Genomic DNA, 23,019 nt, shown 5'->3' on the forward strand with positions numbered 1-23,019 from the left:
GCGAGCAGAGAAGAAGAAGGAGGAGGAGGAGGAGAAGAAGAAGAAGAAGAAGGAGGTTTACGTTGCAGCAGAAGGTTTACGTTGAGCAAAACTTTAGGTTGCAACACGTTATATGTAGTGCGTGTATGACAAACGAGTGAGGGGTGAGGGACGTACGTGTGGAGGAAATTACTTAGTTACCAACCATGTAAAAAATACATGGATGCAGAGCTTTTCCGTTTTATAAAATATATGTTTTATTATTTTAATTTAAAAATATTTAATTTTTTATTTTATTATTTTACCAATTTTTTTGCTTTACATGATCTTCCATGTGTGGGCGCATTCTGTTGCTTGGATTCAGATAGTCAACATGTAACTATGAAAGTATATAAAAATAAATGATAATATAACGATTAAAATTGCAAGAATTTACAAATTTGCAACAAAGAGAGAAAAATCAGAGTTCAGCGTCCTTCAAATTGTCCTTATTGAGCATGTTAATAATCGAAAGCGATATAGCAGAAAGCAGAAAAGTGTCCTTGTTTCGTTTAGTTAACGGCGAAACGACACCGTTTCTTTGATTGAATCCATCTTCGCACGTCGTAGAGGCATCAATAACAGAGCTTAGCTTCACATTAGAATCAGCATAACGCTTAGCCTTGTAATCTTTAATGGCTTCTTTAATAGTTGCGATGGCATCAGAATAAACTTGAAGACAATCATCTAAGCACTCTTTGGCAAATGGATCCAACTTGTTCTTGTTCTTCTTGAGAATCTCTTTGATTTGAGCTCTAGTATCTGTCACGTTGTGCCTCACTAGCTTGATCGATGCGAGGCCGAGTTTTTCGAGGCTTTTGGCGCCGTGGCTTCGAGGATCTGATTCGAGAGAATTTATGCAGAATTTGTAGCTAACATTGGAATCAGTTTCTGAGATGTTCTTGCAGGTTTGTTGGATCAGATTATGGTTTGGCTTTGCTACAATGGAGTAGAAAGACAAGAGGATTATTATGAGAACGAGAATGGAAGTTTGAGGTCCCATTTTTTCACTTGCATCTTTTAACTTTGTAATTTATTCATATATTTATGGTGTAGAATGCTTACACGAGACTGAACGTTAATTGCTACCTGAAGCAACAAGGAATTACAAGCTAAGTTAATGATGAATCATTAGAAGGAAGAATTATGCAAAGCAAAAGGAAAAGGGGTCGACTATGATTTTTGGTATGTACGTGGAGGCAAGGCCACAATTTCTATGCATACCTTTCCTTTTAAACTATAGTTGAAGAAGGTGTGATTTTGGCTAATTGACGAGTACGGAGATTTACGAATTACGGACACTTTTTGTAGGGTTAACCACAAAAAATACTCCTGAATTATTTAAATGCGGACAAAAATAAATCATAATTTTACTATCGACAAAAATACCTTTAAATCGTTTAAAAATGCGACAAAAATGTTTAACAGTAAATATATATTTTCAAAAATGGTCTTACAGATTGAATTTTGATGTGATTTTTTGCAAGTATAATTAAAAAAAAATAAGATATTATTATTCTTAAAATTTGGTATTTTTTTTTAAGTATATACGTTGTTATGATTTTTTTAAAATATTATTAGTTGTTAGCAAAAAATTACAAAAAATATATACTTAATGAAAAATTACCAAATTTTAAGGATAATAATATCTCATTTTTTAAATTATTTTTGTAAAAAATTGTATCAAAATTCAATTTCTAATATATTTTTTGAGAAATACATATTTAATGTTAGATAATCTTGTAAAAAAAGCTAACATTAAATATGTATTTCTCAAAAAATACATTAGAGATTGAATTTTGATGCGATTTTTTGCAAGCATGATTACAAAAATGAGATATTATTATTCTTAAAATTTGGTGATTTTCTGTTAATTATATATTATTTTGTAATTTTTTAAAAGTATTATTGGTTGTTAACAAAAAAAATTATAAAAAAACATATACTTAACGAAAAATCACCAAATTTTAAGTATAATAATATCTTATTTTTATAATCATGATTGTAAAAAATTGCATCAAAATTCAATCTCTAAGATATTTTTTGAAAATATATATTTACTGTTGGGTATTTTTGTTGTGTTTTTAAATTATTTAAAGGCATTTTTGTCGATAATAAAATTCGAGTGTATTTTTGTTAGCGTTTAAATAATTTGAAAGCATTTTTGGTGGTTAACCCCTTTTTTTAATTTGTCGAGTTTACATGTTAAGACATATTTTGGATATGACACTTATTGATATGTATATTTTTTGTATTTAACGGTATCTTAATAAAAAAACAAAAAAAAATTTCAGACATGTTTGAACACACCTAAATATCATCACGTGTCTATATGTCTAATCTTATTCTTAATTTTTATTCTTGAAATGAGTTTAGAAATAGTATATATTATTAATTATTAAAATAAAAAATATTTTATATAATTAAAAATAACTAAAAATTTAATTTATATTTAATATCAATAAAATACTAAAATATTATTATAATTTATCTAAAAAATATTTTATATTTTATATATATGTCATCTCTTCGTGTCTTATAAAAATTTTAAATTTGTATATTTATATATCTCATATTGTATCGTATTTTGTGACTATATCACAGTATCTAGTATCTGTGCATAATAAATAGAAAATATATCCAATACACTAATTTTGTGAAAAATATCTTGTGTGTATGTGAGTTGAATCTTTTTTTTTTATCAACTTAATTTTGATGTTTTTTGACAACTTTTATTGAGAAAAAGTTAATTGCAGTAAATTTGTGTTAACAATTTTTGGGTGAGAAAAATAAATTTAAAACCATCTCAAAGTTAATGAATCTCATAAAGCAACGAAAGTCCAAATATCTAATATGAAAATAAAAAAAATTCTCACAGCCTAAAATCTTCCTTTTCACTAATCTTCGTTAATTAAGTGAGTTGTATTGTTGTTTTGTGCAAAAATAAAATAATTAGAGAAGGTAAAGTAAAGTAGGTTTTGATTAATTGAAGATATTAATATTTAAAATATTAAAATAAAAAGTGACCGTGTTTCATTAACTTCAGTTATAAATAGAGCATAAATTAAAGTAAGGCTTATTGCATCAAGTAATAAAACACAAAATAAGCAAAAACAAAGCATTTTATTTCTTTGATAGTTTTATTTGTGTTTTTTATTTTGTAAGTGAGTTTTCTTGTAAAGTAGTGAGTGTAATATTATAGAGAGTATGTGATAAAATTTTGAGAGTTGTGAATGATACATATTAGAATTAATTATACTTTTTAGTTTCTAGTACTCACTATATATTACTAATTGTAGTACAAGAATGTTTTACTGTAGCACACTATATTGTAACTATTTTTAATACAGTGGATATTTTTCGAAGTGTTGGCCTGTGATTTTTTGTCCGTTCATCAAGAAAATTGTTTCATGTTAAAATATCAGTATTACTCTTTTTCTTTTTTGATCTATTTTGTTGGCATATTAATTTTGTCACTTTTCAAGTAAAATTATTTGACTTGCTTTTGCTCAGACTCTAACTTATTCTTAACAAGGGTAGCAGAGCTACTTGGTTTTAGAAAAAAGGTTTAATTTTTTATATGTTCTATGATTGTAGTTTTGTCTGATCTTTCACATAAGAAAAAGTATTTTATTTTAATATAAGATGTTGGTCCAAAAAATTTGAAGCGAAAAATTTGACTATTTCAATGACTTCTAATTATGAAAATTAAAGATGCAAGCTTTGCTAGATCAGCAAGATATAGCGAAGGTGTTGGACGGAATAACAAATTGTCGAAGGCATTATCTAATGATAAAAAAGTTGATAACATGGCAAAAGCAAGAAGTACAATCTATTTATGTTTGGCAGACAACGTGTTACGAGAGGTAACGGATGAAAAAAACTGCTGATTTATTGTGGAAGGCCTTGGATAAAAAATATTCTATCAAGACCTTTCTAACAAGTTGAATCATAGGAGATAAATATATAAGAGTTCACATAGATGACTTTACTCTGATGATATTCGATTTTGATGCAGCTGGAATAAAAGTCAAAGATGTTGATCAAGCTATGATCTTGTTGACGTCATTACCTCCGACATATAATAATTTCTGTGATACCATGTTATATGGTAGATCTGAAATCACAGTATCAAATATTAAAGATGCACTGTTGACAAAAAAGTATCAGAAACTAGTATCTAAATTCACTGCAAACAATTCTGCCAATAGGTTATTTATAACGAGAGGTCACAGTAAAAAAAGAGGGTCCACAAACTCAAGCATGAATCGATCAAAGTCAAAGTCTTGAAAACACAAATCTATAAAGTATTTTTATTGTCACAAACGAGGACACATTAGAAGAAATTTTTCACAAAGAAAGGAGAAATAAAAAATTTTGCAAACATAATAATTGATAGTTCTAAAAGATAGTGATACTGGTTCTGCTCTAATCATATTCACTAGTAACTTTGGAGACGGGTGAATCTTGGATTCTAATTCATCATTTCACATGACGCCTAGTAAAGATATTTTTATTTCCTACAAAATTAGGGATGGAAGTGTCCAACTAGGAGATAACCGATTAATTCCAGCAGTAGGTGAAGGACAAGCTAGAATTAAATCAGATGATGGGACCAGTATATTGCCCCATGCATGGCACGTACCAGAAACTGGGCAGAAATCTAATCTCATTGAGCGCCATAGTTGAAAATGGTTACGAAGTTATATGCAAAGGATATTTCTTGAAGGTATTCAAATGTTTGATGGTGGTGATGAAAGGAAAGTTACACAGAGGATTTGCATATTACGAAAAAGTACAGTAAGTGAAATTGTTGTTGTTCTATTCCTTGAAAAGAATGATAATGATGCTACACGATTGTGGCACATGAGTCTTGGTCACATGAGTGAGAAAGGAATGTCCATACTTACTGACAGATACTTGTTAAAAGGCTTAAAGAATTGCAAACTAGTTTCTATGAAAACGGTGTCTTTGAAAAACAGAAACGAGTAGAGTTTAGCACTAGAAAGCACAATAGCAATGGAATATTAGAGTACATTCACTCAGAATAAAGTTTGGGTGGAGTTTGCTATTTTCTCACACTGATCGATGATTGATCCAGAAAAGTTTGGGTCTGTTTCCTGAAGAAAAAATATGAAGTGTTTGGAAGATACAATTAATGGAAAGCCATGGTCAAGAAGCTAACCGAGTGATCAGTCAAGCGACTGAGAACTGACAATAGCAAAGAATTTTGCAGTAAAAATTTTGTAGAGTTCTACAGAGATAATGGTATAATGAGGAACCATACTGTATCAGGAATACCACAACAAAACAGAGTTAAAGAACGAATAAACAGAACACTTATAGAGCATGCACGATGCATGCAAATCAATGATGGTCTTCCTAAATCATTTTGGGATGAGGCGGTCAATACAATTGCATACCTGATTAATCGATCTGCATCAACTGCAATTGATCTGAAAATTCCACAAGAGGTATGGTCCGGTTGACCCATTAATTATTCTAATCTAAAAATATTTGGTTGCCCTACATATTCCCATGTAAGTGATGGTAAACTTGAGGCGAGGGCAAGAAAGTGCATATAGGGATGGCGAAAAATCCGAACCTGCGGGAATTTTCGCGATGAGGAAAATAGAAACCTGCAAAATCCCCACAAATAAATAGAGACGAGGGCGAGGATTGAGGTACCCGCCCCATAGGGACCCGCTAAATCCTCGCTAGAGTGAAATTACATCAACACCCTTCAAACACACACACATATAAGATGCAAAAAATCTTAAGGCCTAATTCCCCGCTCTCTCAAACGGCACACATCCTCTCACTCTCTCCTCTACCCCTCTCTCCCAACCCCCACTCTCTAACCACGCCATGCTCTGGCTTTTCTAGTCTCCCCCTCCTTTTTGCCCCCTCCATCGCCGAGTCTAACCTTTTTATCGCCGAGTCCAACAAGTTGTTGCCGTCATCAACTTGCCATCCTCTGTCACTAAAATCTCAACTCTCTCGTGCAAGCTTCGTCAATGCTGACGGTCTCCCATCAACTAGTGCCATTGCCATCCATTCCTTTCGTGACGGAAGGTCTCGCATCGCTGTTGCTGAACCTCTCCTGTGGCTGTCACCGAAGTTTTCCCGTCTCCCTCACATCGTTAAACCTATTCCCATCTCCAGGTTCATCTTCCTCTTCTTCTGAAACTATTACTGCACCTTGTCTTATTATTATGTTGTTATGAATCTTAAATTTTATTTTCTAAGTGTTGTTGGTAGTTGGAGTTAATGTGAAAATCTGAGACTCTGGGTGCCGTTATTATGTTGTTGTTAATAGATCTTAGAATTTCTTTAATGATGATTGAGTTTGTTGTTTTTTATATATGGACTGTTTTATTCTGTTTCAGTTCTTATCATGTATAGCCATGAGAATATCAATGCTTAAGAACCTTCCATTCACAAGTGAAAGTGAAACACAAGGTGCAGTGGCATCGCTGCCAGCAATGGTCGAGTCTTAAAGGAAGCTAATGTTGGTTTAGAAGTACCAATACCAACTCAAGCAGCATAATCACAAACTGAATGCTCAACTCAACAATTTCCTGGTGATGGCTGTGGAAATAAAAGAAAACTAACTTCTGTTGTGTGGAATCATTTCAAAAGACAAAAAATTGATGGCAAGTAAAAAGCTATATGTAACTATTGCAAGTCAAATAATATTGTTATGTTGAAAATTTTTCTATTTTGTTTTATTTTAGTATTTGTTGGAGATTTAGTCAAATAATGAGTGAATTGGATTTGATAATGTTAAATGTGTTTGAATGTGTTTAATTTGATACATTTTAGTTGAAATGTATGAAATTTTATTATGGTTATATTTTTTTATTTTTAAAGTTTAATATCTACAGATATCCGCAGGTATTTGCCTCCCCTGTGGAGAAAAATAAATAGGGACCCGTGACGGGGATGGGGCAGAGACGGGGGAAATTTTCCTAAACGGGGACGAGGGCGGGGACCCTTACCTGTTGCCATCCCTATGTGCATATTTCTAGGGTATGCACGAGGAGTGAAAGGCTATAGACTGTGGTGTACAGAAAAGACAAGCTCTCCCCAAAATCATTGTCAGCAGATATGTCACTTTTGATAAGGCGACCATAATAAATCAAATGCAGAAATTTAAAATAGATAAGGCAGAAATAGATTATTGTGTCCAGAAGCAAGTGGAGCTAGAAGTTGACAGTGGAAAGATGAAGCAAGAAGAAGAAGAAATTCAGCCCAACACTTCAAAAACTACTCAACTTGAAGAAGAACAAGAAAATAAATCTGATGATAGAGTTACTGGTAAAGAAATCAGAAAAGTAGAACTATATAGTTTTGCTACTGGCAGAGAGAAGTGACAAGTTCAAAAGCCAAAAAGATATCAAGATTCAGCTTCTTGTGCATTTGACTCAGCGGAGGCACATCCTATAGCTTTTGCACTGGCTATGGTAGATGACGTGGTAGGAAATGAACCAAACTCCCATCATGAAGCAATTCACAACATGGAGTCAAAGTAGTGGCTAGCCACAAGGAAAGAGTAGATTGAGTCTTTTCATAAAAATCTGACATGAGAGCTAGTAGATCTTTCAAAAGGAAGAAGAGTGATTGGATGCAAATGTGTCTTCAAAAGAAAGGAAGGAATTCCTGGAGTTGATCACCCAAGGTTCAATGCAAGACTAGTAGTAAAGGGCTTTACTCAAAAGGAGGTATCAACTTCAACGAAGTATTCTCTCCTGTTGCAAAGCATAGCTCTATTCGAGTCCTATTAGCTACTGTAAGTATGTTTGACCTGGAGCTAGAGTGACTTGATGTAAAAACGATGTTGTTACATGGTGAGCTAGAGGAAACAATTTACATAAGTCAACCAGAAGAGTTCACTGATCTTGAGAAGAAAGACCATGTTTGTTTGTTGAAGAAGTCATTATATGGGTTGAAGCAATCTCAAAGATAGTGGAATAAGAGGTTTGATGAATTCATGATCAGTATTGGTTACAACAAAAAGCAATATGATAATTGCATATCTCTAAGGAGCTTCTAGATGGTTCAAGAATTTATCTGTTAATATATGTTGATGATATGCTAATAGCAGCTAATAATAAAGTTGAAATTAGCATGTTGATAACTCAGTTAGAAAAGGAATTTGAGATGAAAGACCTAGGTGTAGCAAGGAAAATTTTGGGAATGGAAATTCATAGGGAAAGGCATCGTAGCAGGCTATGGTTGATGCAACAAAATTATATTACAAAAGTAATACAACGCATCAATATGGATCAGGTTAAACCAGTTGGTACTCCGTTTAGCTGCTCACTTTAAGCTATCCTCCAAGGATTGTCCGAAAACCAAAAAGGACGTGGAGCACGTCTCATATACCATACTTAATGTTGTTGTCAGTCTTATGTATGCCATGTGTGCACTAAACCGGATATTTCACAAGCTGTAAGTGTTGTAAGCAGTTTTATGAGCAATTCTAAAAAGGTATATTAGGAAGTTGTCAAATGGAACATGCGGTACTTGAGAAGTTTCACTGATATATGTCTGGTGTTTGAAGGTAAGAGAAAATAAGGAGTTGTTGGCTATGTTGATTCTGATTATGCTGGTGACCTAGATAAAAGAAGGTCATTAACAGGTCATATCTTTACAGTCTTTGCATGTACTATTAGCTGGAAAGTAGTACTGTAATCTACAGTAGCATTATCGACAACTTAAACTAAGTATATGGCCTTGACTGAGGCTGCTAAAGAAAGTATTTGGATGCGAGGTCTTTTGGATAGTCTTGGGTTAAATTCAGATGTACTAATTGTATCTTGTGATAGTCAAAGTGCTATCTACTTGACTAAGAACCCAGTTTATCATGAAAGGACTAAGCACATTGACGTCCAACTTCACTTTGTCAGAGAAAGTATTAACAATTGTACTATTGCAATTCAGTAAATAGTTAAAATTGAGAATCCAACTGACATGACGACCAAATCATTGTCGATTGACAAGTTTAAGCATTGCTTGAACTTGGTTAATATTTGCAGAAATTAAAGACAAGTGACAAAGCAAGTCAAGGTGGAGTATTGTTAATGAAGTGACTTGCATTGTTATTTTATGTCGAAAGCAAAATGATTGGAACAGGTGATGTAAGACTCAGATTTTTTGAAGTTAGATTATGAACCAGCCTTGATCTATTTTATTCGATCAAGACTCAATTTTCAAAAATTATTTTATTAAATATAACTAAAGCAAGTTTTGATGAATTAAGTTTGAATTAAATTAAGGATTTTTTTTTAATCTAATTTTATAATTATTAGATAATTTTTATATTTGATATTTAAAGTTTTAGTAATTACAAAATAATAAAAATTTTATGTGATTCAAATTTGAATTTGGAGATTTTAAACCTAAGTTTTTAAACTAAAAATTAAATAGATTATTTCTAATTTTAAATTAAAGTACTTATTTGAAAAATCAATCGGAAAGTTGATAAATAAAATGGTATTCTTAAGGTAATCTTAAAGATAAAAAAAGTTGATTTTTAATTATTACCTATCCCCTAATTTTATTAAAACTATAAAATTACCCAAAATATTAACATAACACACTCACTCCTTACCCCCTCATACTCGCATAAAACAAAGAAAGAAAGAAAAGAGAAGAGATGCGCACAGAGAGGGAAGGAAGGAAGAAGAAGAGAAAAGAGAGAGAGGAAGACGGCACCGGTGGGGCTGGATGCCATCGTCACCATCGTCGTCGAGTTGGAGAGAGAGAGAGAGAGAGAGAGAGAGAGAGAGAGAGAGAGAGAGAGAGAGAGAGAGAGAGAGAGAGAGAGAGAGAGAGTCATCATGTCTGCTGCTGCAAGCTCGCCGTCATCGTCGGCCTTGCTGTCCAGAGCCACCAGCGCCGCTGCCGTTGCTGCTGCAATCACCGGCAAGTTGTACCGCGCATGGGGCCGCCGTTCCATCACTGTTTTTATTTGACATATGAGGAGGTGAAGAAAAAGGTTTTGTAATTAGTTTTATATAATCTAAGAATTAACATTCTGTAGTAAAAATCAATTAAAAATGAAATGAACCTCATTAATAAATCATTTAATACTATATTAGTACCATTTAATTTTATTGTTGGGTGAACGAGAAAAAACACTGCAGAGGTAACCATTAGACCATCTCCAGTAGGGAACTCATCCCAGTTCATGTTTATGGCCCACCTGTCACAAAAAGTAACTCCACATCAGCTTTTGTGTCATAAACAATAAATAGGAACTCAAAGCATCTCTCTATTCTCCATTAGGAGGAACTAACTTTAGTCTCTATTGTGGTCCCACTTAATTAATTAATTAAAATACTTAAAATTAATATAATTAATTTTTTTCAATAATATTATTTAAATTTATAAATTTAAAAATAATTCATTATTAAAAGATATTAATATTAAATAAATTCATATATAATAATAATACACAATATATAATTCGAGATTATACTAATTTATAGTTTTGTGTTTACAACTGCTAATTTTAATAATATCATTAGCATTTTAAATTTTAAAAATAAAAATAACCAACTCAACTAAAAATTATTTTATAAGGTATAAAAATTAAATTTATTTTTTAATGTAAGTAAATTTAATTAATTATAATTTAATATAATAATATAAATAATATTCAATATTAATTATAATATAAATAATTAATTAAATAAAAACTTAATTATTTAATCTAATTAATTATTTAATTAATTATTATTTAAATAATTAATATAAATTATTAATTAAATAAAAATATAATTTTTATTATAATTATTACTAATTTAATTATTATTTAATTATTTAATTATTTCAGATTTTATATTATTATTTTTTTATAATAACTTGCCAAATGGTAAATTGTTATTGGTTAATTTGAGTCCCTGCTTAGAGGGACTCCCTTACCTTGATCCTTGTGTGGGAACTCACTCCTTCTCTCCTCCAATGGTTAGAGTTCTTATATGTCAGAAAAAAGTCAAAGAGGAACTCACCATTGGAGGTACTCTTAGTAACTTCGGATTCTCCTTTTTAAGGGCCCTCAACAGACACTGCAAAACAATTTAATGTTTACATTAAAAGTTAATCTAAAAAGTAGTCAATTCATGGGAGAATAAAACCAACATCACATCAAGCAATAAAAAAAATAAAAAATTTGAAAAATATGAATAACATATGTTGATTGCGTCAATATTCTCAAAACCAAAGTTCTTTTACTCTGAATCAATCACAATTTCAAAGAATACAACAATTTTTGCTATATATATGTCAGTTCAAAGTCTTACATAGCAATATTAGATGAAACACTCATACATAAGAGACGCTTAATTTATTGAAATCTGATATAATAGCAAACAGGCCTTGAATCCTTTTTCCAATTCCTGAGCCAAACCTGTTCATATTCTTAGATCTATAAATATACCCACCAAAAAAATTGACACCACTATCTACAAAAATGTAGTGAGAATACTTCACAGTGGATTAAAATGAAACATTGGCATAAATAGAAGAGAAAATTTTCTTGATATAAAAAAAACCTGACCTGCTGATATCCTCCAGAAAAAAATAACCTGTGAACTAAGCATTTTTTCTTCTTTACTGTATTTTTAGCATGAAAATCTAAGTGATTTCGTTGACGTTCTATAACAACAGCATGAGAACAGTCTAAACCAAATATATCTACAGCTTAAAAATTGAACAACAAAGACTAAAGTTTGGAAATGATTCCACAATTACACCGAAAGTCCTAACTAAAGCAAAGTACTTTACTAAAAAATAATCTTCAACATATAAATGAATCATAACATCACACTCAACATTGTATTTACAGTATTCATATGCACAAATGACACTCCATCTATTCATAAAAACAATCATGAAAAAAAACTCAAAACAAAATAAAAAAAAAACAGGAAAGACTTGAAACCGAATAAATGGATCTATTCTCTTCTCCTTTTTTCCATAAGAATAAGCCCTAAATCATTGTATCACATATTTATCATATATAAGAGACTTAAAACTGAACAAATGAATAATAGGTATGGTAGTAAATCAAGAAAGAATGTTCAAAATAGAACTTTCTCAATCCACCTAAATCGTGGAAAAACCAAAAAATAAAAAGTAGTACAAAATTGTTAAAAAATGGCTAAAAAGCTTTCACTTACCAGCATAAGTTTTCTCCAGAACTTGCAATTCACAGTCTTCATTTTATACTTGATCTTGTTCTCACCCTCCACTGACTTCTCGTTCCTCTTATCTTTTATGAACCAACACTCTCAATACCCCGAAGATCAAAGCTTCCAATTGCACGAAATACTCAAAGCTAGAAACAAAGAACCACAGAAATCTTCCAAAATAAAAAAAAAAAAAGAACAAAACATCACAAATGATGTTGCAGTTTATTCCTTCAGCCAGAGAGTAGTAAAGATGGAGAGAGGATGAATCTGCATAATTAATTCTAATATATGATTTGATTAATCAGAAAATCAACGCATTGAACAAGAAGTGATCAAATTAAATACTGACATTGAAGAGTTGAAATGGATCTGTGAGATGGGACCTAATAGGTTTTGTTCAAACTTGTAATATATATTCCTGTCTCCTCTTCCCTTCTCTCTCGATCTAGCCTCCTTATCTGTTACCTCCACCTTTGTTCGCCACCCTCTTCTCCTTTTTCTGTCGTGTTTCCTTTCTTCACTCTCATGTTTTCTTCTTCTCTGTAACATTTTGTCTTTATTTCTCTCTCCTCTTATCGTTCTGTCTTTCTCTCTTTCTCACACCGTGAATCATATACCACTATAGTAAAATGATTTTGAATTTGAATTTTATCAAAAACTCTGCCGAATGCTTTTTTTATGGATCCCGCTAGGGAGACAATGGACTATTTGTACAATATGTATACTAGCGATAATAAACATCTTTTCAAAAGCTTAAACTGATTTTGGAGTACACCAAGGATCGAACTCTTGATCTTTCGGATCTAGCGTTCTAATACCATGCATGATACCACTCATCCCAAAAGCTTCAGCTGATGGGAAAGGGTAACACTAATGATTATATCTCTAATATTCCCCAAACCTCTATTGTACACATTGTATAAATATTTCATTGGCTCCTCGTACTTTCCCTTTTTTTTATTCACGGTCTCATGGAACTTTGGTTTTTTACCTTTTTATTTTTTATTTTTGTTTTGTTGCCACTTGTCACTCAATGAAAGCAAACACTTGTCGAGCAACTAACTCGCTATTATTCTCCTATTATATATTAATAGATAGATAAATAGATATTAAAGATATGTGAAATAATATAAATATAAAATAATTTATTTTGTAGTTGAATTTTAGTATATCGATAGCTATGAAGATGCATGAATATTGACACAGACACGGGACATAACACACGACACGTAGACACGCAAATTTAAAATTCTTATAAGACATAGGGCATGGCATATATATAAAATACAAAATATTTTTTAAATAAATTGTAATGATATTTTGATATTTTATTTATATTAAAATATAAATTAATTTTTTAATTATTTTTAATGTCTTTTTTTAATTATATAAAGTATTTAAAATATTTTTTATTTTAATAATTAATAATCTATTATATATTATCTATTATATCTATTATATCTATTATATATTACTAATCTTTAGGGGTGACAAAGCGGGCCGGCTCGCCCCAACCCGCCCCTGCCCAGGCCCGACCCATAAACGGGGTGAACCGGCCCGTCCCGCCAACTAAAATGGGTTAAAAATGCTAACCCGCCCCGCTTTATGGCGGATTGGCGGGTTGGCGGGCTAGCTCGCTTCTTTTTTTTTTTTTTAAATAAAATGCATTAAAATTAACCAAAAAATAATAATTAAAAAATCAAATACAAATAAAAAATAGTCAAATTATAATATAATTTTTTTACTATTTTTTATTTTTAACTTCAATAAAATTGTTCAAAATAATATTTGTCAATAGAATCATCTTTATTTTAAAAAATAAGTCACATAATTTGAGCATATATACGAAATTGTAAAATAAAATAAATAAAGTTAATAACTAAAAGAAGAATAAAAACAAAAAATGAAAAAAAAGTGTTTAAAAATTCTATAATTATTAATTTTATAATAGTAATTACTCTTTTATTTAATAAAAAAATAAAAAATAAAAATCTTTGGCCCAGTGGACAAGCCCGCCAAAACCCGCCAATTTGGCAGTGTGGGTTTGGCGGGTTCAAAATCCTAACCCGACCCGCCTTTTTTAGCGGGTTTAACGGATCGGCTCGACGGGCTCGACCCGTTTTGCTACCCCTACTAATCTTACAACCAAAATGTGTCACATGTCACTTTTTCATTGCAATTGAAATAAAATCTTTTCCTCTAAAACTAAGAAATTCTCCCATTCTCCTTACTAATTTTACAATCAAAATGTGTCACATGTCACTCTCTCATTGTAATTGAAATCAAATATTTTCCTCCAAAATTAAAGAATTTTTTAGTCTTCCTACTAATTTTACAACAAAAATGTGTCACATGTCACTCTCTCGTTGCAATTGAAATCAAATTTTTCCCTCCAAAATTAAAAAGTTCTCCCCTCCTTCCTCTTCTTTTTTCTATCTCTTTCATTTCTTCAACCACTCTATCTCTTTTATATATCATTATTTATGACTAATTACGAATTTGACAATCAAAATATGCAACATGACATTCTTTAATTGTATTAAAATTAAAATATATCTATATTATGTATCATATATTACTATCTAATTTAATAACCAAATGTGTCACATGACACTTTCTTCTTAAAATTGAGAGAAAATATTCTCTTCCAAAATTAATAAACTTCATTCCTAAATTCTCTCATCTATCTCTCTATTCTTCTATTTCTCTCTATTATTTTCATTCTATATATAATTTATATTTTATATTAGTAATTTGACAAATCAAAATATGTCATCTGATATTTTTTTATTACAATTAAAATAAAAATTTTTCTTCCAAAATTAACAAACTCTCACTCTCTTCATTTTTTTTCTCTTTTTTCTCTCATTCTCTATTTTTTCTTCCTTTTTGTTCTACAGAAAAAAATTAACAAAATAATATAATTCAAATAAAAAATATTAGTATTATTATATATATTTTTTAGTTTTTTATTTAGTTTTAAATTTTCAACGTTTATCTTTTTAATCTATATTTTTATTTCACTTCTTTCAAATATTTATTACATATAATTTGGAGAGAATACTAATGTTATAATTAAAAGTTAGAATCAAGATTTAATTATTTTAAAAAAATAATTTTTAGTTAATTTTATAACTATCAATATAATTTTTTTATGCTAATATCTAATTATATTTTTATATACATAGAGAAAAAAAATATTATTTTTAAATAATAAGTATAAAAATTAATTATTTCTATTTGTACAACAGACTTAACACCTAATTAAATATAAAAGTATACACGTTAAATTGTTTCAAATTTTAGATAGTGAATTAAAATTAATTATTATTAAAAAATTAGATTTTTTTCATATAAAAATAATAACTAAAAATCTTATTATTTGATTTTTTATCTAGAGACATTGGTCTTCTTAATCGAAAATTTTTGTCAACTTACGACTTTTTTTGTAAAAGTAGTTTGATTTTATAAATCTTTTGTGTCATGCATAATTTATACTGTCAGGACAAAGTGAACTGTAATTTAAAAAAAATGGTAAAATATATTTTTTGTCCCTAAAGTTTGATAAAAGTTTAAAAAATACCCTAAAGTTTTATTTTGTTTCAATTTTATCCCATAAGTTTTCGATTTGCATCAAATATACCGCTGACGGCTAATTTTTCAAAAAATTTAAGACCAATTCAACAACAATTTCATAAGAACAACCCTCAATACAAACAAATCAAGCATAATTTTCATGCATTATTATTAAATTGGTCTTAAATTTTTTGAAAATTTAGCCGTCGAGAGCATATTTGATGCAAATCAAAAACTTCTGGGACAAAATTGAAATAAAATAAAACTTAGGGGTATTTTTGAAACTTTTGCTAAACTTTAGGGGCAAAAAATATATTTTATCTTTAAAAAAATTATATTCTCGTAATATTATTATGGGTAAAAATATTAGTATATACTATTTTTAAACTCATTTTAAAATATATGTTAAGAATAAGGTTGGACATACTTAATGGTAATGGTATTTAGGTGAGATAATATTCAATTTGGTCCCTAAACTTACACGCGAGTCTTAATTTAGTCCCTGAGGTTTCAATTGTCTCTATTTAGTCCCCAAAATTTATAAACGTGCCTCATATTAGTCCCTGAGACCATTTTTAGTATAAAAACGTTAATAGAGTGCTGTTGTAGACTATCACATGTCACGTTAAAACTTGTAAAATGATGCAGTTTTGGTTTTGACATTTAAATAGCTCAAAAACGACATCGTATTACTTATTTTGTTAAGTAAAATTTTAATAAACACCATTTAGGATGTTGTTTTTAGGTTATTTGAGTGCCAAAACCAAAACGACATCATTTTACAAAGTTTAGTGTGGCATCCGGTTGTCACGACAGTGTTTCGTTAAGGTTTGTACGTTGAAAATTGTTTCAAGGACTAACATGAGTTATGTTTACAAAATTTAGAGACTAAATAGAGGCAATTGAAACTTTAGGGACTAAATTGAGACTCGCGTGTAATTTTAGAGACCAAATTGAGTATTATCTCGTATTTAGGTGTGTCTAAAAATGTCTACAAATTTTTTTTTATTTTTTATTAAAACACTATTAAATATAGAACGAATATTAAAGAGCGTTGTGTTCGAAATTTGTTCCATATATAAAGACAGCAAATGAAGAAAGTCAAGAAAGTGTCGTAACTTCATAGATTGATAGTATTTTCTATTTGAAAAAAATCCATTTATTGAATGAATTTATTTTTGTAATTTTTTATTTTGTCTCTTGATGCAAGTGAATTGTGGATAAGCAGGAGAAAGGTTAAACCCCAAAGACAAAACCCGCCTCAGCTCCAACTCGAAGCCTGCAGAGTTGTTACACTTTCCAATGGCGAAGTTAAGGACAGCCATTGACTCTGCATTCTTTGACTTGAACGTGGCATCCCCTCAAACATTCGATGGGTGTGCGAGGTCCATCCCTGGAGACCCCTTTCCCGTTGACGGTTCCGTTGCAAGCAGGCTCCTTCGCCCTCTTCAACTCTCCTTCATCCGTGCCAACTCCCCTCTTTGGGTTCTCCCTTCTTTCTCTCCCACTTCTCCTAGGGATTTGGGTTCTTTCTCTCTTCACTCTCTCCTCTTCAGATTTGCTTCTCCAACCTGGTAATTCTAACCGTATCTCTTATGTATTACGAGTCACTGCCATTTTCAGGTGGTGTAGTTAAGTTGAGTTTCCACATTGTCCATGCTTCAAGCCCATAGAGCTCTTGTGTGAGGTGTGTTGAGATATGCATCAGCTATTTAGTTTTTGCGAGATATGGTTCCCGACATTTTTAGAACAAGTAATTGACGTCCACACAGCAAGTAGATGGAAGTTTTGTATGTAGAGGGAGACAATAGAGAGACAGGTTAAAGAATTCACTTAGGTTGTTTCGGGACACAAGGGTCTGTTGAGTATCCCTTATAGTTGTTCTTTTTCTTTCTTTTTGGTTGTTACATTGTTACCCTAGATGATGTGTTGAGACTCAATGGCCATAATCTTTTTAGGCCTAGTTCTTTATGTATAGAATATTTATCCTAACACTTCAGTAGATTCATAGTTTCATTCAGATTTTACATAATTATTGTTGATGTAGGTGGCTGGGGGTGACTGGACAGTTTCGTCCTAGAAAGCTGATTGCTGAAATAAAAAATGAGATTTCTAATATTGATGAATTCGACATCTCCATAGTCAAGGATGTCACAAGGCATTTCATTAACAAGTCAATGTTTTCACTTGGGATACATTCAGAGTTTGCTTTAACTTCCTCAACGTCCGTATCGTTTTCTGCAGAGGCTCATGGTGAGAAAGGACGTCGCCAGAAATTGATGGTTTATCACAAGGTGCGGAATGTAAATACTTGTCATTGATTTTCATTTTTCTGATGTGAAGAGTTAATAAAACATGTTAAGAGTTTATTTATATTCTCAAAATGTTGAATATGATTTGTTTAGATTCCATCATGGACCTCTTTTCCTCCATTCTAAAACCAAAATATATGTTCAACTGCTAACATTGGAAGTTGGAATATGCAAACTATGTGGTAATTGTAAAGTAAATTATTTGTCTATGTATGTAAATTCTTCTGAGTGTTCGGTTGCGATTGCACTCTTTTTGTGTTATCATTTGCTTTGTTAATCCTATTATTCTGCTTTAGTGTATAACAAAACACCTCAAGTGACACTGTTCCATGCAGCTTCCTGAACATGATCTTACATTTGAGGCAGCATGGCCTCAATTGTTTGTTGACCACAAAGGAAAATATTGGGACGTCCCTGAGTCTATATCTGCTGATCTATCATCCCTTGTGTCTGAGTCGGGAATACGTTACCACATTGGGATACATAAAAATGGTGGTAATCCTAGTTCAGTCAATGCAACTGATGGCAGTCCACCACTTTCTCTACTGCCGGGGTTATGTGCAAAGGCTGCCGCTACTTATGAGATGAGCAGGGACTTTTGGAGGGAAAAGGCAGACTCGGAGGAAGATATCTGGGACAACAAGAAGAAGAGTACTCCATATGATTCTCGTCTTGCGGAACCTCATGCAGCAATATCTGGAACTATGGGTAATTTCTCTATACAGATGCTAACTTCGTTTCAGATAAGAATCTGTATGCGGATTTATCTTTCTTTCAACCAATATTTCGTGTTGCGATATGATTTATCAATTGATCTGAAACAATCTATTCTTGGGGACAAGACAATAGTCCCTAACATGCTCTCTCTCCTTTTCCCCTTGTCCTTGTCCCAAACATTCAGTGTCATCCATGACATCCCACTGCCATCTATCCTATTTTCAGAAGATAAATTTATGATATTCTAACAATAATTAGTAGATTTTCGTTCATATATATGTATCATTAATCTTCATAGACATGTATTTACTATTTTCATTGCTTCATTTATTTAGTATATTTGAATGTTTTCTTTGGAAATAGAGATGTATTAAATAATATTGATATATGGAATAAAGCTTTAGAAGCATATGACTTTCTTATAACTAGATGTATAATAGAGTGTATGAAGTGCTTTGTGCAACCAGTCAAACTGTGTAGCATCTTGGATATTTTGCACATCAAACCATAGTACTCGAGTTGGGTGGATGAAATAGGCAAATGCTTCAGGTGTTATGTTATATATTAGAAAGGTTCCTATCAAGATTAAAGGAAAACTTTACTGCATAGCCTTAAGAAATGTGGCGTTCTCATGGTAGTGAGCAAATAGAAGCACAATTGAAGTAGTTCAGAGAAGAGGATGGTATTAGTGGATGAGTGGACATAAATGACACTTAACACAAATAAATGCGATAGAGAGAAAATAGGGGTAGCAGCTATTGAAGGAAAGATTGTAGCATTTTTTTTGTCTTAGATGATTTGTCCCAATATATTAAGAGGGGCCAAAAAGTTTGTGTAACAACAGGTACCAAAAGCTAACAAAGAACACGAGGGAAATAAGAGAAAAACATGAAAATGAGAGTGAACCAGTGTGGTATCACTCCTTCCCTGTTGTAGTAAACTGAATCTTAATGGAGAAAATGGAGAATGGCAATGGCAAAAATTATAGGGTCAGCCTCCCTCCTAGTAAACTGAATCTTAATGAAGAAAATGGAGAATGGCAATGGCAAAAATTATAGGGTCAGCCTCCCTCCTAGTAAGAGCCTATCCTTACTTTTTTCCACCCTAACATTCTAGTTCTCGCTCTCCCCTATATGACCCATGCTATTCTCTTCTAACAGAATCATCATAGGATCTCACACCCTCCCACTACCTGTGCCATGTGGCATATCGGTTACAATATCAGTAGATCCCTAATTATTAGTTTTTCCTCCCATTTCTTTTTTTTTTCTTTCTGCTATAACTAAACGGTAGAGGTGGAATTCTCCTTAATTGTGGCTTGGGTCCCATCTTTGCTGCTTTCGAACCTTTACCTTGGCTCATCTTCTCAGGGTACATAACATTGTGCATAAGGTGCTTAGGCAGCACGAGTACTACCCAATACCTTTCTAAAAGTAAGCCATTGCTTCTTCATTGAGGTGAGTTTCTACTGTGCCTTTCAGGCAGTTTTTCTGTTATTAAAGGAAGTGTTGTTGATTGTGCCAAATAACACCAGGGCAATATCATATTGTTTTGCATGTTTATGTATTCTGTCAATTCTGTACATTACTTCCTTTTTATATTTTCTGAAATAGCAGACATTCTGCAATCCTTTGTCCCACTATAGTATTTTTGAGGTTGGCTACTCTGCATTGAGATTCACTATGAGTAAAGATACCCAGGACAAGCACATATTCTCATGTTTAATAACATAGGACATTAGGAAACAAAACACCAGCATAGGACAGTTGGCTTGCAAACAAATTCTTGTAACTATGTAATTCCTACAAATTCAAAACTCCAGCATTAAGAAACAAACAGGGCATTAATTAACATTCTCATTGAGGTCAAAAAGGCTAAATTATGCAATCACTTATCTATAAATTGAATCTTTGAGGACATTAATATGGAGTCACATTCATTCATGATGATAATGTCACTGGTTTTATAAATTTCCCTTGATTTGCTTATTCAAGCCAATAAATTTTTTCCATTTTCCATCGGTGACCAGTTGGTGGCTGACTGCTGAGAGTTTGCGGCAATTATTTTTGTTTTGTTAATATTTCCAACTACATTGTAGGTGGCTCCTGTGCTTCTTGGATTTGGAACCCGGAGAACATTGTTGGCACTGATTCAAGAGAAGTCAATAGATCTCGTTTTAGTGCGGATTTATTTGGTTCAGTTTGCTATTCTTATCAGCAAGGAAAATTCACAAAAGATTTTCGGGACTTTACCAAAGTAGATGCTCGTCTAGATATACCTTCAGCTTCTGCGTTTGCAAAGAAGGTTTTTAGTGGATTCAAGAGGGATGTTAATGAACAAGCAGCAGCCTCACCCCGTCTTAATTTAATCTTCCAACAGCAGGTACAATTTTATTTGCAGATGGTACAAATTCTTATTAGGAGTGAAAATTGGAGCCTATGTCATACTACAAGTTATGCGGTTTACATATGTGGACTGAAAATTAAACCAAAATGTAAACCATTTGATTCGAGCTAACTGCATGAAATGGAGTAGTACTTCAGGTGTTCTCCATTAACACAGATAGTAGTCATACAATATATGTTAGTTAATGTTGCAGGAGATGATAATATTTCACTTGATGATTGGACATACTAGACAATATACCATTAGAAATGAACGTGTTAGAAAGAATGTTAGGGTGGCATGTATTCTAGACAAGATTATAGAGAGTATTTACTCAGGTAGTTAGAGAATATGTGAAGATGTTTAAAAGATCAAATAAGGATAGTAGGCATGGAAACAGGGTAGTCCAACAAGTGGCAGAGGAGGCTAAGAAAAAGATATAGACAAAATTATTAATGTTTGGATTTGAGTACTTTGTCTAGAGTTATGGCTTGTTACTTAGGACCCTATCAGTTCATCTGCTCCTTGTAGTTAATTGTACCTACTAGGAATTTCAAAAAGGTTTGTCTGATGTTATATTACAAGATCAAGTGTATACGTGCCTACTTTAGTTTGAATATCTTCTATCCTCAAACTAGCTGTAATTACATAGCATTTTGCACGAGGATGAAGAGTAATAGGTGAGTTCCACCTTCTACAAATGCAAGTAGCTAAAAGCTAGACGCAGGATTATAGCTTGTTCTATTTTTGTGTGTAGATTGCAGGGCCGTTTGTCTTTCGTGCTGATTCCCGAGTTTCACTCATGTCTATGCTTGGGAAAGGTGGTCCAATAGAGGACTTCATCTGCAGCATAAATTACTCCTTCAAGTCTTTGCCATCGGGAAAGATCGTTGCTTGGTTTTCTCCAAAACGGAAAGAGGGAATGGTTGAGTTGCGTCTGCTTGAGTTTTAGGATAGTGTATCGCGGTTCTTTTTGGGTAGAAAAGCTGTTGCATGTATTCAACCTCTTTAATTTGATATTGCAAAATGTTGAATTGATTCATTCAATGCATTGTTTTTAATCTTCTTGCAAGTTTTGGGCTTGAACATGTTTAAGAAAGGTTGCTGCTGAATTTTGCTGAACAGTCCCACATACACCCTTATATTTTGACACAATTTTAACACCACTATAAACATGTGGATTCACTAAAATCGTATTTGTTAAACAACCGAATCCACTCTCTCCAAGCAACATTTTCAAATACTCAAGATAGGATGAGAGGAAGAAACCTGCAGCAAGAAATTACATGACACCTTTTTAGATTTATTTCAGTTTGTGTAGGGGTTTTGATTATTGGTTTTATTGAGTTTTAACAAGAGAGTGGATGTATGCTTTGATTTGTGGATTCTGTATTGACATTTTGTTGAGTTGCATTGTGCATATCACCTATTTGGCACTATTAGTTCCACGGATAGTTTGTGCTAATAACAAATACTTCAACTTGCATTGTATTATGGTATTTTTGTTTTAACTTTAATAAACAAAATGGCTAAAATGAATTTTTTCTAACATTAAAAGTACTCAATTATTTTATTACCATTTAATTTGTTGGCTTCATGTATCAACTAACATGGATTTGATTGTAAGTTTTTGAGCTTAATTGTTCTTAGTATTTAAGTGGGATTAATTAAATTTGATGCGGGATTTATTTGGGGTTTTAACTTTATAATAACTAAAATGCATTGTCCCAAAAATAAGAAGTATTCAAAACAGATGAACGTAAGACTACCAACAAAAAATATCAAATCTTATGAACATAACAAAAGTACTC

At 31.9% G+C, this 23,019-nt stretch overlaps 2 protein-coding genes across 2 annotated transcripts; one reads left to right on the forward strand and one right to left on the reverse strand.

Moving 5' to 3' along the window:
• Positions 1-369: 369 nt before the first annotated feature.
• Positions 370-1,053, reverse strand: LOC112780102 (putative invertase inhibitor). Its single transcript, XM_025824442.3, has one exon. It carries the CDS (start codon positions 1,019-1,021, stop codon positions 440-442), a length of 582 nt encoding a protein of 193 aa, XP_025680227.1. The 5' UTR covers positions 1,022-1,053; the 3' UTR covers positions 370-439.
• Positions 1,054-16,886: 15,833 nt separating this feature from the next.
• On the forward strand, positions 16,887-22,280 carry LOC112777002 (protein TRIGALACTOSYLDIACYLGLYCEROL 4, chloroplastic). Its single transcript, XM_025821285.3, has 5 exons — positions 16,887-17,368; positions 17,842-18,088; positions 18,442-18,814; positions 20,922-21,205; positions 21,966-22,280. The coding sequence occupies exons 1-5, from the start codon at positions 17,097-17,099 to the stop codon at positions 22,158-22,160; spliced, it is 1,371 nt and encodes a 456-aa protein (XP_025677070.1). The 5' UTR covers positions 16,887-17,096; the 3' UTR covers positions 22,161-22,280.
• The last annotated feature ends 739 nt before the right edge of the window (positions 22,281-23,019 follow it).

This window comes from Arachis hypogaea, chromosome 19 (assembly GCF_003086295.3).
Source record: "Arachis hypogaea cultivar Tifrunner chromosome 19, arahy.Tifrunner.gnm2.J5K5, whole genome shotgun sequence".
Lineage (NCBI taxonomy): Eukaryota > Viridiplantae > Streptophyta > Magnoliopsida > Fabales > Fabaceae > Arachis > Arachis hypogaea.